At 38.8% G+C, this 15404-nt stretch overlaps 2 protein-coding genes across 13 annotated transcripts in view; one reads left to right on the forward strand and one right to left on the reverse strand.

Annotated features, from left to right (window-relative positions):
• Positions 1-15404, reverse strand: part of LOC143364149 (echinoderm microtubule-associated protein-like 2) — a 497449-nt gene that overhangs the window by 38618 nt on the left and 443427 nt on the right. For 11 of the 12 annotated variants that reach the window (XM_076804737.1, XM_076804768.1, XM_076804680.1 and 8 more), the window contains one exon: positions 11664-11890. In XM_076804737.1, coding sequence (XP_076660852.1) covers positions 11664-11890 — 227 coding nt within the window. Of the gene's footprint in view, positions 1-11663; positions 11891-15404 lie in introns of those variants that run through there. The other variant, XM_076804970.1, reaches the window with a different exon arrangement.
• LOC143362461 (52 kDa repressor of the inhibitor of the protein kinase-like) lies at positions 3908-7221 on the forward strand. The gene is made up of 3 exons (XM_076802701.1): positions 3908-3914; positions 4014-5831; positions 6023-7221. Exons 1-3 carry the CDS (start codon positions 3908-3910, stop codon positions 6817-6819), a joined length of 2622 nt encoding a protein of 873 aa, XP_076658816.1. The 3' UTR covers positions 6820-7221.

The raw sequence follows: 15404 nt of genomic DNA on the forward strand, positions 1-15404 counted from the left end.
CACATCTTCGGCCAAAAGAAAGTAACACATGTTTCGTTCTTCTACTCTCGGAATCATTCGGCAGGGATCGACGTCTGTCATTGCACACATATACATATGTATATCGTCGTCTGTGATTGCACATATACAGGGTGTCCCACGTAACAGTTTTCACGATTTTTTAAGTACTTGCGATAATCTGACAAAAAATATTTTCATCAAAAGTTATTAATAAGTGATGGTGAAACGCTTACATTGTTGTCTCCAGGCGGCACACGACACGACGCTCCATATGGTAGTGATTCAGTATCAGAGGCAACATTGTAACGAGTAGCGTATTGGCGTTTACCAACTAAATCTAATATTATTTCTTATTAACGTTATCATACTGATATCATTACCTACCGAACAAAACCCTTACCTTTTCCTGAACAAAATAAGACCAAACACGGTACAAATCGGATAATATCATCGGGTTGTACTGCCTTTTTGTTGCGCCTTCGGCCACGCGGCCGTGTTTGCATGCTGTCCTTTTCTATCTACGTTCGCCGCAGTCGAAGCGGCCACAAATATATACATATACAGGGTGTCCCACGTAACAGTTTTCACGATTTTTTAAGTACTTGCGATAATCTGACAAAAAATATTTTCAACAGAAGTTGATCAGTTTTCGATTGGCTGTATATTGCAATAAAAAAGTTCGAAAAACATTTTTTTTTTATAGTATTGTCAAGGTCACCTTCATTTTTTTAAATGGCACTTTGTATTTTTGACTTAACAGTATTATAGCCCGTGTCAAGACGAATTCAACGACCTAGTATACCATGATCTTGGGATGACCTTGAAGGCGAAGAAATGAAAATTTCAACAAAACATGACAATCTGCTTGAATGGGCGATAATAACTTGTGTTTATAATTAAGACTCGAAATTACATTCAATTCAGAAACCTTGACTAAATGAACGCAAACGATTTCGTAAAAAAGTCACATCAAATGTTCGAATTGAAATCCGTTTTGTTGTAGGCACAATTCTTCGTAGTAAATTTGCTGTTACGTATGGAGACGTTTCTCCACGTTCATTTCAATTAGAAGTTCTAATCTCTTTTCTGAGAACGAAAAGCGTCCTAACAGGCCCCTTGTTTAATGATTGTACTCCGGCTGGACGCAGCTGGCACGAAGCACGATTCAGTAACAGCACCGTACGATTTCCTAATATGGAAATCTTCAAAACATCTCCTTCTGGAATGTTTTGTCAAGATAGTCTTTGATAGGAAACATCCTGGCTAACCCTTCGTTTTACCCCTATAAACAAAAGATCCAGCTGCAAACCTTAAACTCACTAGAAACGACAAATACGAGTATGTGACCGTAAAATAAAACAGATACATTCCCCTCTCATTTTTAGGGTATATAAACCCATGCATTTTCATCCTCTTCAGTTAGTCGAGAAGCGGTTCAGTCGAGATTCAGACGCGGTTCAGTACTCGTGCAGTCACGTCGCGTCAAGTCTAGTGAGATTGGGTTAAAGTCCCTTTCGAATCAATTCGTAACCTTATAGATTCCGTTAGTTCGGTATATATTCTATTTGGCATTCAACAATCGCCATCTAACCCCGCATTGCCAGTGCGTCAACACCGTGCAAAATTAGGTAACAATTTCTCTAATTGTACACTTACTACATCCACTCGCGACACAAACAACATTTGTAATTATCTGAAATCAGAATATATTTGTCTTGTTTGTTAAACTCGCGTAATCTACAACCTTTAATTATTGCCTGATATCCTAATCTAATAATTGAACGTTCCCACATGATACAATCTTACCGCTCGGATTGTATCAATTAAATTATATATAAGTTACGAGGCTTACTAATCTTAGATTCAATTCAACGAAGATTTCTCCAACCTAGTGGCTCCCCGGTTTCGCATTGGGTGCGTCCACGAAAACTATACCATCCTAGCGGATCCCTGATTTCGCATTGGGTTCTTCCGTATCCTAGCAGCTCTCTGGTCTCGCATCAGGTGCGTCTGCGTGTTATCCACCTTCCTTTTAAATCGGGTTCGCCGCGTGTCTCTCCTAGTGACTCCCCGATTACGCATTGGGTGCGTTCACGAAGTTTCATCATCCTAGTAGCTCCCCGGTTTCGCATCGGGTGCGTCTGCGTTTGACTCCAACCTCCCAGAGGTTCCCTGATTTCGCATCAGGTGCGTCCTCAACGTCAACTATCCTAGCTGCTCCCCGATTTCGCATTGGGTGCGTCCGCGTACCTAACTAACAAATCGAAACCATATTCCTGGGGTAACAACCCCTCGCCGGCCTCTCGTGTTGCTCGCAGCCCTGGCTCGTAACATTGCATTGGTTGCCCTTACGATACTGTCGTAGCGAAGTTCTTCGCATGCTGTATGGATTCGCTGCTTTAAATGTTCCTTAGTTTGTATTGGAACAGCATAAACTATTGACTGTAAATGACCCCATAAAAAAAATCAAGTGGCGACAAATCGGGGGTTCGTGGTGGCCAAGCAATAGGGCCATAAGTGCTCAATCAATGTTCTCCAAACTTTAAGGTAATTATGAACGATTCGAGCATTATGAGGTGGGCAACCGTCTTGCTGGAAATAAATACGTTGTTGAACATCATTTGGAAGCCCGGATGTCAAAACGGATTTCAATTCAAACATTTGATGTGACTTTTTTACGAAATCGTTTGCGTTCATTTAGTCAAGGTTTCTGAATTGAATGTAATTTCGAGTCTTAATTATAAACACAAGTTATTATCGCCCATTCAAGCAGATTGTCATGTTTTGTTGAAATTTTCATTTCTTCGCCTTCAAGATCATCCCAAGGTCATGGTATACTAGGTCGTTGAATTCGTCTTGACACGGGCTATAATACTGTTAACTCAAAAATACAAAGTGCCATTTAAAAAAATGAAGGTGACCTTGACAATACTATAAAAAAAAAATGTTTTTCGAACTTTTTTATTGCAATATATAGCCAATCGAAAACTGATTAACTTCTGTTGAAAATATTTTTTGTCAGATTATCGCAAGTACTTAAAAAATCGTGAAAACTGTTACGTGGGACACCCTGTATATGTATATATTTGTGGCCGCTTCGACTGCGGCGAACGTAGATAGAAAAGGACAGCATGCAAACACGGCCGCGTGGCCGAAGGCGCAACAAAAAGGCAGCACAACCCGATGATATTATCCGATTTGTACCGTGTTTGGTCTTATTTTGTTCAGGAAAAGGTAAGGGTTTTGTTCGGTAGGTAATGATATCAGTATGATAACGTTAATAAGAAATAATATTAGATTTAGTTGGTAAACGCCAATACGCTACTCGTTACAATGTTGCCTCTGATACTGAATCACTACCATATGGAGCGTCGTGTCGTGTGCCGCCTGGAGACAACAATGTAAGCGTTTCACCATCAACGGCGGATCCAGGGGGGTGGTCATGGGGGTCATGACCACCCCCTGAGCTGGTTCCAGGACTTTGGTGGACCACTAATTGAACATAATGATTTTATTTATATATTTTGTCACCATACAGATTTTATGTAATTACATAAAAAAAAAAAAAAAAAAATATGAAACCCGGTCGCCTAGGACCGCACCACGGCCGGCGGACCGGTGAGATAAAAAGACGATCGGAGTTTGTAATAAACAAAAGAAGGTGGCCCTGTGCCGGCGACCCGCGACGGTCAACGGGCGACAGTCAGTCTTTATAGCGTGGCTGAAAGCGAAAGACGTGTTCGGTTAATTTTTAGTTATTCCTACACCTTTATAAGTATTCTTAAAAATTGTAGCTGCAAATTCATTAATTTCAAGAAATGGTAAGTAATCAGTTTCTGTAAAACTACCTATATTATTATGTTTTTATGTACTTATAACTCATATGTTTACAAAAGTTTGTTGTCTGATGTGGGGTGTGAAATTTGCATGGTTTTGCTTTGTTTGTGAGGTAATGCGCCTGCGCCACCAGCCTGTACTATAGCGAATATATATTTAATATGTATTTGCAACAGTCTGTTGTCTGTTGTGGGGTGTGAAATTTGCATGGATTTGCTTGCAGGGTGATTCTAAGGGAAAAGGAGATGGTAGTGGTGGATTGAAACATTCATTAAAAAAAATAGATTCATTTTTCCCAAAGAAACCAAGGCTTGAGATTGCTTACTCGAAAAATTCACCTACAACAACTACAGATGAAAATAATTGTATTGCCGATGCTTCTGCTTCTACAGCTACATTGCCTACATTAACCATAGATGAAGAAAAAACATGCTCTCCTGTTACTAACGATATTCAGCCTACAATATGTACATCGACTTCTGATTCTGATCAGATAAAGACTTCACTTTCTCAACCAAAGTTTGCTTCAGATATTGCTTGTTATATAGGGGAAAATATAAATGATTCAACTAAAGCTATGTTGCTTGAAAAGCATTGGCAGCCTCCCCCTAATTATACTTTTCCGCATTGTGTTGTTAATAAAAAAGGAAAACAAACAAAAAAATATGCTCAGAAGTCTCACCTTGACAAGTTTCACTGGCTTGTTTTGTCGCATAAAGACCAGGGTCTTTACTGCAAGTACTGTGCTTTGTTTGTCGTAGCTCCTGGAGGTGGTGTACAGACAAAAACACCTTTATGTCGACTCGTAAAAGAACCATTAAAAGCTTTCGGTAATTTGCTAGGTGAAAATGGTCTTCTGCTAACACACCAGCGAAACAAATACCACGAATTAGCTGTCCAAGCAGGGAAGAACTTTTTATTGAGTTTTCATAAACCGGAAATTAACATAATGAACCAAGTAAATAGTCAAAGACTGAAACAAATAAATGAAAATAGAGAACGTTTGCGACCAATCGTAAAAACTATAATATTTTGTGGCCATCAAAATATATCGTTACGTGGCCATCGCGACGATGGTAAATTGCTGAACTATGACAGCGTAGTAGCCGATGAAGGGAATTTTAGAGCCCTTTTAAAATTCCGTATTGATTCTGGCGATATTGCATTGCAGCAACATTTAGAATCTTCAAAATCCAACGCCACGTACATCAGCAAGACTGTACAAAATGAGTTGATAGATGTTTGCGCAGAAATCATCCAGGAAAACATTTTACAGAATGTGCGGGAAGCTAAATATTTTTCAATTTTGTTCGATGAAACAACAGATATATCACATATCTCACAGCTGAGCCTATCATTCCGATATTTGCATGATGGCGTTATTAAGGAACATTTTGTGACTTTTTGTGATACCTACGATGTTCTTAGACGTGAAGACAACAATTCAGGTGACATAGAGCCTCGATTGACAGGTGTAGCTTTGGCGAAAATCGTTGAAAATCTGTGTACCAAATTTAACTTAGATTTATCTTGGTGTGTGGGTATTGGAACTGACAGCTGCTCGGTTATGGCATCAGATACAAAAGGTGCAGTGCAAGAATTGATGAAAATAGCCATTCATGCTAAACGTTGCCCGTGCAACAACCATGTGCTCAATAACTCATTGGCAAGATCATCCAAAGTAGTTTCCTGTCGCAATACATCTGGCACAATGAGAAAAGTTGTGGCATTTGCCAATGCATCCGCTAAGAGGCATGAAATTTTTAAAATAGAACTCGGAGCTGCCATGCAAGGTATTTGTGAGACACGTTGGGTAGAGAGGCATGATGGGCATCTTCAATTTCAAGGAGACAACTTAGTCAAAATTTGTAGCGCTTTGGAGAAGATTTCTGCTTGGCAAGACAATAAAACTGCCAATGATGCGCATTGCTTGCTGCAAACATTGCGCAGTTCTGACTTTATTATATCCTCCATCTGTTTAAGTGATGTATTAGGTGGGTACTTCCCTAAATTATTTTATTTCTTATTGTTTGGCAAATGAACTTATACGAGTATACTAAACCTACTTTAAAATTATGTTGTTGTTTTGTTAATATTTTATGCTACGAGTACATACCGTTTATATTAAGTTATAAATTCTTAGTTTATGCACTACAGTCACAGTCACTTACTTTTTATTTTTCAGGTACTACTGTATCTTTAAGCAGAATACTGCAATCGAACTCAATTGATTTAAAAAAAGCTACGGACGCTATTAATGATACTTTAAGTGTTTTACAAAATAAAAGAGAAAATGTGGACGTAATCTACCGACAGCTTTTTGAAGAGGCTAAAGAAGTAGCTGAGCAGCTAGATGTAGAAATTAAATGCCCCAGAATAGTATCAAAACAAATACATAGGGCCAATAACCAACCTGCTCAATCTGCTGAAGAGTATTTCCGCAGAGCTATATACATCCCTCTTCTAGATTCAATAATAAGTGATCTCCAGGACCGCCTGTCTCCTGATGTACTTAATTTGTTTCAGCTAAGCGTTTTCATGCCAAAAAGCGAATGTAGTAATGAAGACATTGAAACTGTGAAACAACTAGCTACCGACTATACATTATTACTAGATAACACTCCATTTTCTGTCATTGTAAATGAATATCGGCTGTGGATGGTGAAGTGGCAGGCGTGGCAGCGGAGCCAGGACATACCGCAGTCGATTTCTGATCTTATTTTAAATTGTGACATCGATATGTATCCTAATATAAGAAAATTTTTATGTATTATGGCTACACTACCTGTCAGTGTAGCGACAGCAGAAAGGTCTTTCTCTACGTTGCGCAGAATTAAATCGTGGCTAAGATCTTCAATGGTTGAAGATCGCCTAACCGGACTGGCACTTCTCCACATTCATAAAAACGTACCCATTGACGTAAATGACGTAATAACGCGTTTCGGGAGAAGACGTAAAAGAAAAATTGATTTTGTTATTTAAATATATGTATTTTGTCTGTTTCTATTTTGTTTGTTGGAAACCCTTGTCGTACCACCTCTTCACTTTTGCGGAGTTTTGCGTCATACCCCTCGACATACCTCTAGCTGTTATGACAAATCATTCACCACGGTTATGGAATATAAATAGGCTGCCTCATTCCGTGCGTGATAGTGCTTCTCTGAATGTCTTCAAGAGAAGATGGCAATATGTACGTGTATATGTACAAGTTATTATGTGTTAAGTTTTTCAAGTGTACAATAAAGAATAAATATTTTTAAGTACAGTACTTACGTACATTAATAAAATACCTACTTTTTACTTGTATCTATTGTTATCAAAATTAAATTATAAGTTCTTGACTTGACCACGACTATGTGACCCCCCCCTGGCGCCAAAGCTGGATCCGCCCTTGTTCACCATCACTTATTAATAACAATAAAATGTTTGTTACAATTCATAATTCTGCCATGGGAACATTATTAATCGATTGCAAATAGTTTGTGCCAGTATTGAAACGTTTCCTTCGAAGTTCATCAACGAATTTTATTTCACTAGCTGACCGTTCCATTTCGATAGAGTCCGCTGCCGTACCAAAGCATGTTCTACAGAGTAAGTAATTCAGAACCGTAGACAGAAAAATGCATTACATGCAATGCCTATGTACGTGTGTAAAGAAAGTGTACTTTCTTTAGTCGAATGTGTCGAGTCTCGCGCGAGTGCGAATGTGGAATAATTGGGAATCTGCAAGATCGACCGTTAGAAAGAGATAGAGAGAAGAGGGATATAAGATAGGGCACGTGTGAAAAACTGACCGCTAGTAGAACTATCAGTAGAACTCAGAGTAAAACCGTTAGAAAGAAGTTAGGAGTACAGATAAAAGAAAGATAAATTAATTAACTTTAATTGTCGTTTCTTTGATTTTCAGGTGAACGTGTATATAGTGTAAATAGTAACCTAATGTACAAAAAATAAATAACGGAAATCTTTGATTTTCAGAGAAACAAATTCTAGTTAGTTATTACTTAAAAATCTTCAGTTAATTGTCTTATACGTGTATCTGTACATAATACATAATCTAAAGAGTTCTTTATAAAATTGTCTTAACGACTAAATACCGATGATGAAACCCAATGACATTTCCTTTTCTTATAAACACTTTTACTCACTGCAAAAAGTAACGTAAATTGTTCAAGTAATAAAAATGTGTTTGTTTAAACAATCGTTTAAGTAATAAAAATTTACTAGTTTAAACATTTGTTTCAATAATCAAAATTTATTTGTTTAAAAAATTGTTTAAATAATCAAAATTTATTTGTGTAAACAAGCGTTTAAGTAATAAAAATGTACTGGTGTAAACATTTGTTTCAATAATAAGAATTTATTTGTTTAAACAATTGTTTAAATAATAAAAATTTATTTGTGTAAACAATCGTTTAAAGTTTAAACGATAAAAAGTGTTCGATTATTAATGGTAGTCACTATACCGTGGTACGTATTTACGTATTACGACTTGCTAACGTTGGATAAAAAGGTCGGTTATCCGAGCCTCGAATAAAATTTCGAATAAAAGATACATGTGATTTTCATCTATGACAAATACTCGTCACGAATAAATCGTCAAATAAATCGTCTGGCCAAATCGAGCTTCGAATAACGAATAAAAGTTACGGATAAATCTCGTCGCGACATCTGGATTCGAATAAATTCTGAATTTTTATTTATTCGTCAACTAAAATCGGACGGATACTCGGCACCGAGTATCTACAAATAAATCCGTCGAATAAATGGTGGCGTTGTATCCGACTCTCGAATAAATCCCGAAGATAACCAGAAAATCATCCGAGAGGAGGTCGAATAAAACTCTCCAAACCAGACGCTCGACGAATAAAGATACAGATAACTTCTCGCGATTCATCCGACTTCGAATAAAAACAAAAGATACAGAGTATCTGTATCTGAAAGCTATTTAAATAATTTTTTATTTAGATACTGCCCAACTTTGGCATCAGGTTCGTCCGCAACCCACAGGTCCCTGATTTCGCATCAGCTTCGTCTGCGCTTGACACCATTTCTAGAGGCTCCCTGACTTCGCGTCAGGTTCGCCCTCGACGTATATAATCCTGATTTTACACCCTGATTTTGTTCGCGCACCTAACTAACAAACTGAAACCATATTCAAGGGGTCGCAACCCTTCAATAGTAACACGGCCTTAGTTTTTGAGATATTTTTAAAAAACTGCTGCTACTACTACAATGAATCCTACGTGCATATTTTCAAAATATAAGCATTGAATTTCGACATGCTATTGCCGGATTTTCGTATGCGGGTCACTTCATGCCAAACGCATCACTTTTTGAGCCCATCATCGGAGATTTTGATGTAATTGAAAGGATTGGGCTGCTGTAAAATAATTTTATCAACCTCGATAATTAACTTTATAATGTCGAAAAACGTATAGGAATTCTTTTTTTATGTTTTTTTTCGATGAAGGGCCAAGGTTTTTCAAATTTTGCAAAAATATGATCAGATTTCTTGAAGTTTTCCCATCGAAATGAGCCCTCCGAAAAGATGGAGACTTGAAAGTTTACGTTACAATGAGCTAGGAAAGGATGCGGTGTACCGCTGTTTCAAATAAGCGAGCCGTGCGTTCCGTTATTATGGTCGCTTGTCTATACTGATGATTTCAAACTAATACCAGCATACTTCGTATACGACTAAATGACCGTATTTATACCTCGAGAACGACATTAGTAACCACTCATGGCCAACGACACCTTTTTAATTAACTTTTTTAACCCTGAAGTGACGCGGAAGAGATCCATTTGTTCGGTTATCGGTTTGAAAGCAATAAAATCATAAAACTTGTTGGGTCCCAGGAAACACGCCAAAAATTTGGACATTACTAAAAACGGATAATCTGTTTATTACATAACGACAGAAGGCCACTAGTGAAGAACCTTTTCCAAAATTTGTAATTAGACCTGATAGTTTCATAAAATTATTGTCGCGTCATAACAAACCCACTGACACTAGATGTTCGTTTTGGTTGCTTTTGGTTTCAGTCGAGCAATGAAACCTTTTTTGTAGAACATATTCAATTAGTGTAGACCAGGGCTGCTTAACTTCTTTTCCCCCGCGAGCTACACGACGCTCCCATCATTTCCCCTCTACAATCTCCTCGGAATGACAGCAAAATCAATTGAAAACAAAATTCTAAACAAATGCCGAGAAATCTTGTTGTCTTATTCTGCCGCGCTTCGCCTCGCTTGGTTTCTTCGTTGTGCCCAATCCCCTCCTCCAACGTCCATCGCGTAAAGAAGAACATCAAGAGCCACGAGTGGCTCATGAGCCACCAGTTAAGCAGCCCTGGTGTAGATGTTTACAACTATAAATGAAGTTAAAATTAAAAAGGTGTTATTGGCCACGAGGAGTTACTAATGTAGTTCTGAAGGTATAAATAGGGTCATTCAGTCGTATACGAGGTCTGCTGGTACTACTTTGAGACCAGCGGTATAGACAACCGACCATAATAGCGGACCGCACGACTCGCCTACGTGACACGGGCGTACACTGCGCTCTTTAGCAACTCATTGTGACCTCAATTTTCAAATCTCCATCTTTTTGAAGTGCTCATTTTGATGGGAAAACTTCAAGAGAATTGATCATATTTTTTCAAAATTTGACAAGATTGGCCCTTCATCGAAAAGAACGTAAAAAAAGAATTCGTTCACGTTTTTCGACATTACAAAGTTAAGTATCGAGGTTGAAAAAATTATTTTAAACAGCCCAATCCTTTCTGAATAAAACACAAAAAATTTAGCTCGATTAGACAAATAGGTCATGAGATAAAAATTCGTAAGTGAAACCCATTTTCGCCACAATAGACAAAAATTGCAAACTTCGAAGTCCTGTAATTTTGAACAAATTCTAAACCGGCAAAATTATGACTTAAACGCCTGTAATTTCATGTGGACTACAACATATTTCATTTAGAACAAAATCACCGCTGATGAAGTCAAAAAGTGATCGATTTGGCACGGAATGACCCATGCGTGGTCGGGCCGGCCTAACGGTCGGCCTCCCCCTCCCCCGACCTAATTCCAACTCACTCCACTTTTTGAAAAATAATCTTGATTTATAATTGGAACCAAGAAGTTGGTTCTTTATTTCAGAGTCAATTCAATTTTTTTTTAAATACACTAAAATAGTGGGAAATTGTTTAATATAAACTGAAAAACAACGTTGCATGTGTGATGCCCATTCTCAGTTTCTCATAGTCGTGCTGTATTTACGACGTTTTCCATGACTTCTCTTAACACATCTTGCGCGGGAAGCGACTAAAGTCGTTTTGTGCGGATTTCACATCTTGAGCGGGAAGCGACTAAAGTCGTTTTTCACGGATTATTGATGGATTATTGTTATCGATGGGGTTTTGTGATCGATGTGGTTTTACAATAAAATCGGATAGACATGCGTTGCAAAAATACAAAACTTGCGTTGCAAGAATGAATGCAACACGGTAAGACTTTGGCGGCAAAGTACCCGCGCAAGATGTGTTAAGATTACAGGAACTATTGCTCGAATTTCTTCTCGAATATTACTCTTTAGTTGGGGTAAGGTATCTGGCTTATTCACGTACACACGTTCTTTCAAATATCCCCAATGATAAAATCGGAATCCGCTAAATCCGGTGATTTTGCAATGTACAATAATGTATATACACATGTATCTTGAAATTTTGTCTGAAAAATGTTTTCTTATACCAAAAATATGTTACTTATACCAGCGAATACCCCGTTAAAGTACTGTTTGAGTTATTTAGTCTGTTAATGGTGTTTCATACCTTCGACTGACAAGCTGGATACGAAAACAATTTGACTTTGCCAAAATCATCCCCAGTTGCCAGTAGCTTTGAATCGCCACTCCGGGAACAATTATTTATGTCAGTGCCGTCTGCACCTTCTGGCCATATTCCAATTGTTTCGAAGGATATAATACAAGTGTGAGTTGCCCACTGAACATCTCTTAACATTGAAGGCTGCGGAATCTGTCTACAAACTCCAGGATTCCCTGCGAAATTTTAAAATGATTTATTTAAATAAAATTTCTCAATTCATTAAATTTTAAGTAAACTATCCAATATTATTAAATGATTAATTTAAATGAAAACAAAGGTTAACCTTTACCTTAGGAAACAAGAAATTTTTAACTATTTTCATTTAATCCTATAGATTTTGGCGAGAAAATGCCGAAATCCAAGTTTCAATCCTAGGAGCTCAAAAGTTATACGTGATTAAAGATGTACGATTTTCAGCGTTTTTTACAGGTAAGGGTGCGGCTACGTTGGTATGTAGTGACTGCCGTGCGTCGCTTAACGATCAGAGCCGCTAAATGGCACCACAAACATGCGGTTGTGGGCGAAAGTCCCCCAGAATGCGAACGGGAACTCTCCTGACGACGGCCCACGCGCCACCACGATTTTACGTCGTGGACACTGACTGCCGGGACACGCGGAGGATAGAATATATAACGGTAGACGACTTGGCCGGCACAACCGTCCAACTCGGGAGTCAACAGCAAGAGAGAGTCAGAGCGGGAGCTCGGCGTCGCCGACGGCTTTCGCCGATCCCCACTCTAGATCTATGGGAGTGGGGGAACAGAGCCCCTACACGGTATGTGGGGATCTTAGCGTCGCACGCCAAAATCCACTAGGCATGCGCCTAGGGCGACTCGAGCAACAAGGTTGGCACCACTGATCTCGAACGCGAAGTCGATTGTATCGTCGTGTGATACAGTAAGTTGTAAATATAACTTGAAATTCTTAATCGCTGAGGGACCCCGTCCCCCAGACCCACCAAAAACCTAACACGAACACAATGTTATATCTGAACTATAATCGGATTTCCAGGTGCTCAAATCCCCCCTAATTTCTGCTTATCCTATTGGTGAAAAGATCGACAATCACGATGTGAGGAGTTGCCTTTGTTGGCAACGCTTGCGCTATGGAAAGTTGTCTACGGTTGGCAACACCCGATAGGGTGGAATAGCGACGAAAGCCTGCGTTTCAATTTTCTAGCGTTTTCGACTCTGGTACTGTTAACACGTGTGTACTGTATCGGCCTGGCAATTTGATTAAACGTACTAGTTTAGGTTACGTAGACGTGCTCTCCGGCTACCTTTCATCTCCTTATCCTGGGTATAGCAGAGCAGGCTGCTTTTTAGTTGGTTGTCTCACTAACCAATTAATTCCTACACCGATTGTGGGGATTATATTGGTATTCCTGTCCGTCCACCACGGAAGTGGTAGACGAGGAACGGAGAACTCGTAAGAAACGAGAGTTCGGGGTCATCAGTGGCTAGAGGCCACACGTCCTTCGGAGAGAACGCTCGTACAAAATATCTGAGTACAACTGCGTCCAAGATGGACGCGCCACGTGGTCGCAGTAAAGACAAATTAGGTTATGCGCGTGAGGTCAACTCCTCACGTGCAATAAACACGTTGGCTAACGATCGAACAACAATATTTATTTAAACTTTAACAGAAGGAGAGCGGTGCAACTCGCGACGCTCGAACTCGAGACGCGACGAATGTACAACAAGCCGGCACGATGACACGATGCTACGCAGCAGAGTATAATTCGGAAAAGACACGATACGTCTGCTCGCTTCAAAGTTCTGGTAGCGAAGAGAGGGAACTCGACGGCGACACGCTCGTCGCCGCGATCGTGCGGTAAACGCAAGCTCAGTTGCGTTAACTGCGCGGCACATGCGCTTTAGGTCGTCGGCCCCACACGAGCGTGCTCATACTGCCATCTATCGGCCCCGCGGGTTAAGCGATGGGCGACGGTCACTACATACCAACATGGCGGCGCCCTTGCCTGTCAAAAGCGTTGAAAATGGCAAATCTCTGCAAACGTATAACTTTTGAACTAGTGATCTCCAAGGATTGAAACTTGGGATTCGGCATTTTCTCGCTAAAGTCTACAGGATTACATTAAAAAAAAAGTAAAAGTTTCTGTTTTTCTAAGGTAAAGTTAAGCCAAAATCAAATAATATTTGTCATTAAGATATTAACCCTTTCGCTTCGGCAGTCCAGTCCGCCGAAGTGCCGTCACCGAACGGAAGCATGCGCCAGAAATGTGCACAGTGCGCGTGGTTTTTGTATATACGTTCTTCTAAGTCTTAAATCATTACTATGCTTAATAAAACAATTATTCTAATTGCTCTAATGTAGCATGTATTCTTTATATTTTAAAAATGGAAAGATTTATACAATATTACATTAATTATTCTAAAGAAAAAAGATGAATTCATCATTGCCACACATGGTACTTATGTTAAAGGGGGCAAATATGGTGATATAAAAAATGTTCCGATTGTAGTCGTTTTCAAGGTCTTTTCAGGGTCATTGATGATTTTTAAACACTACCATATATTTTTAACTTCACAGTGTTATAGCTGATGTTAAGACGAGTTCAATGATGTAGTACACTATGACCTTTAACTGACCTTGAACTATAAAATTTATGATAAAGCAATGATAACTTCAAAATGTGCAATAATTTTATTTGAATTAAATTTTTGAAAATCGCCTAAATTTTTGTGAGTGGGGTTTGTGGAAAAATTAGAAATGACGATAGCCGATTGTTTATTAACATATTATTTATTGGCGAGGCTTCCTTCACAAATCATGGTCAAGTTAATTTAAGAAATATGCCTTACTGGAGTAATGTGAATCCACAATGGTTACGACAAGCAAATAAAGAACGACCCTGGACTATCAACGTTTGGTGCGGAATTTTGAAGAATAAATTAATTGATTCCTTTTTTATTCCCGGCACATTAAACACAACAAGATACTTTACGTTTTTTGGAAGAAACATTGCCCATATTTTTAGAAGACATGCCTTTAGAAAGGGCCTAGCCGATTAAGATGGTCAAAACTGCCCTTAGAGGTTTTTCAATGATTAATGAACCATTCGAAAGCTGACCCAGAAAAACCCCTCTGAGCCAAATTTCAACCCCCTATCTTGCCTGTGAGGGTAGTTACAGGGTTTAGATTTCGTGCTTTTCCACGCATTTTCCACACTCTGATGCTTCCTAAAATTCTGAAGAAATGTGGCATATTTTGGATCGCTTGCCTAGGACAGATTTTTGAGAATTTTTTCAGATTTTTTTCTTGCAAACTGTGGTCGTAAAAAATGAAAAACCTCAAAAAAATCGGAAAAATGTACATTTCTCAAAAATATGAAAACATGCTATTTTGCTGTTTAGTGCCCCGATAAAGTACCATAACAGGCAGTGTCCTCAATTTTTTTTAGATTTTTTCTTGTGGGCACTTTTTGTCCAGACAAGAAAAACCGAATTTTTTCGCCGTTTCTGCTATTAGGAGGGAAGTTACACTTGTTGGTTTTATCGCAGATATATATTAAGTCATTTTAAACATTACTACATCGAAACAAGTAAGTGTTTGACCTAAGAAATGTTTTAAGAGAAAAAATGGATTGTATTTTGTGCGATATATACCAGAATGTTCGGAACGTTTACAACATCGCCGGTTGGCACAGCGATTAGGGCGTCGGGC

The sequence above is a fragment of the Halictus rubicundus genome, chromosome 1, assembly GCF_050948215.1.
Source record: "Halictus rubicundus isolate RS-2024b chromosome 1, iyHalRubi1_principal, whole genome shotgun sequence".
Classification (NCBI taxonomy): domain Eukaryota; kingdom Metazoa; phylum Arthropoda; class Insecta; order Hymenoptera; family Halictidae; genus Halictus; species Halictus rubicundus.

Bases quoted from the DNA above. Each gene is read 5' to 3' on its own strand.
- LOC143362461 (XM_076802701.1), top strand. The intron at 5,832-6,022 runs GTGGGTACTTCC...TTTATTTTTCAG, and splicing joins CTGTTTAAGTGATGTATTAG to GTACTACTGTATCTTTAAGC.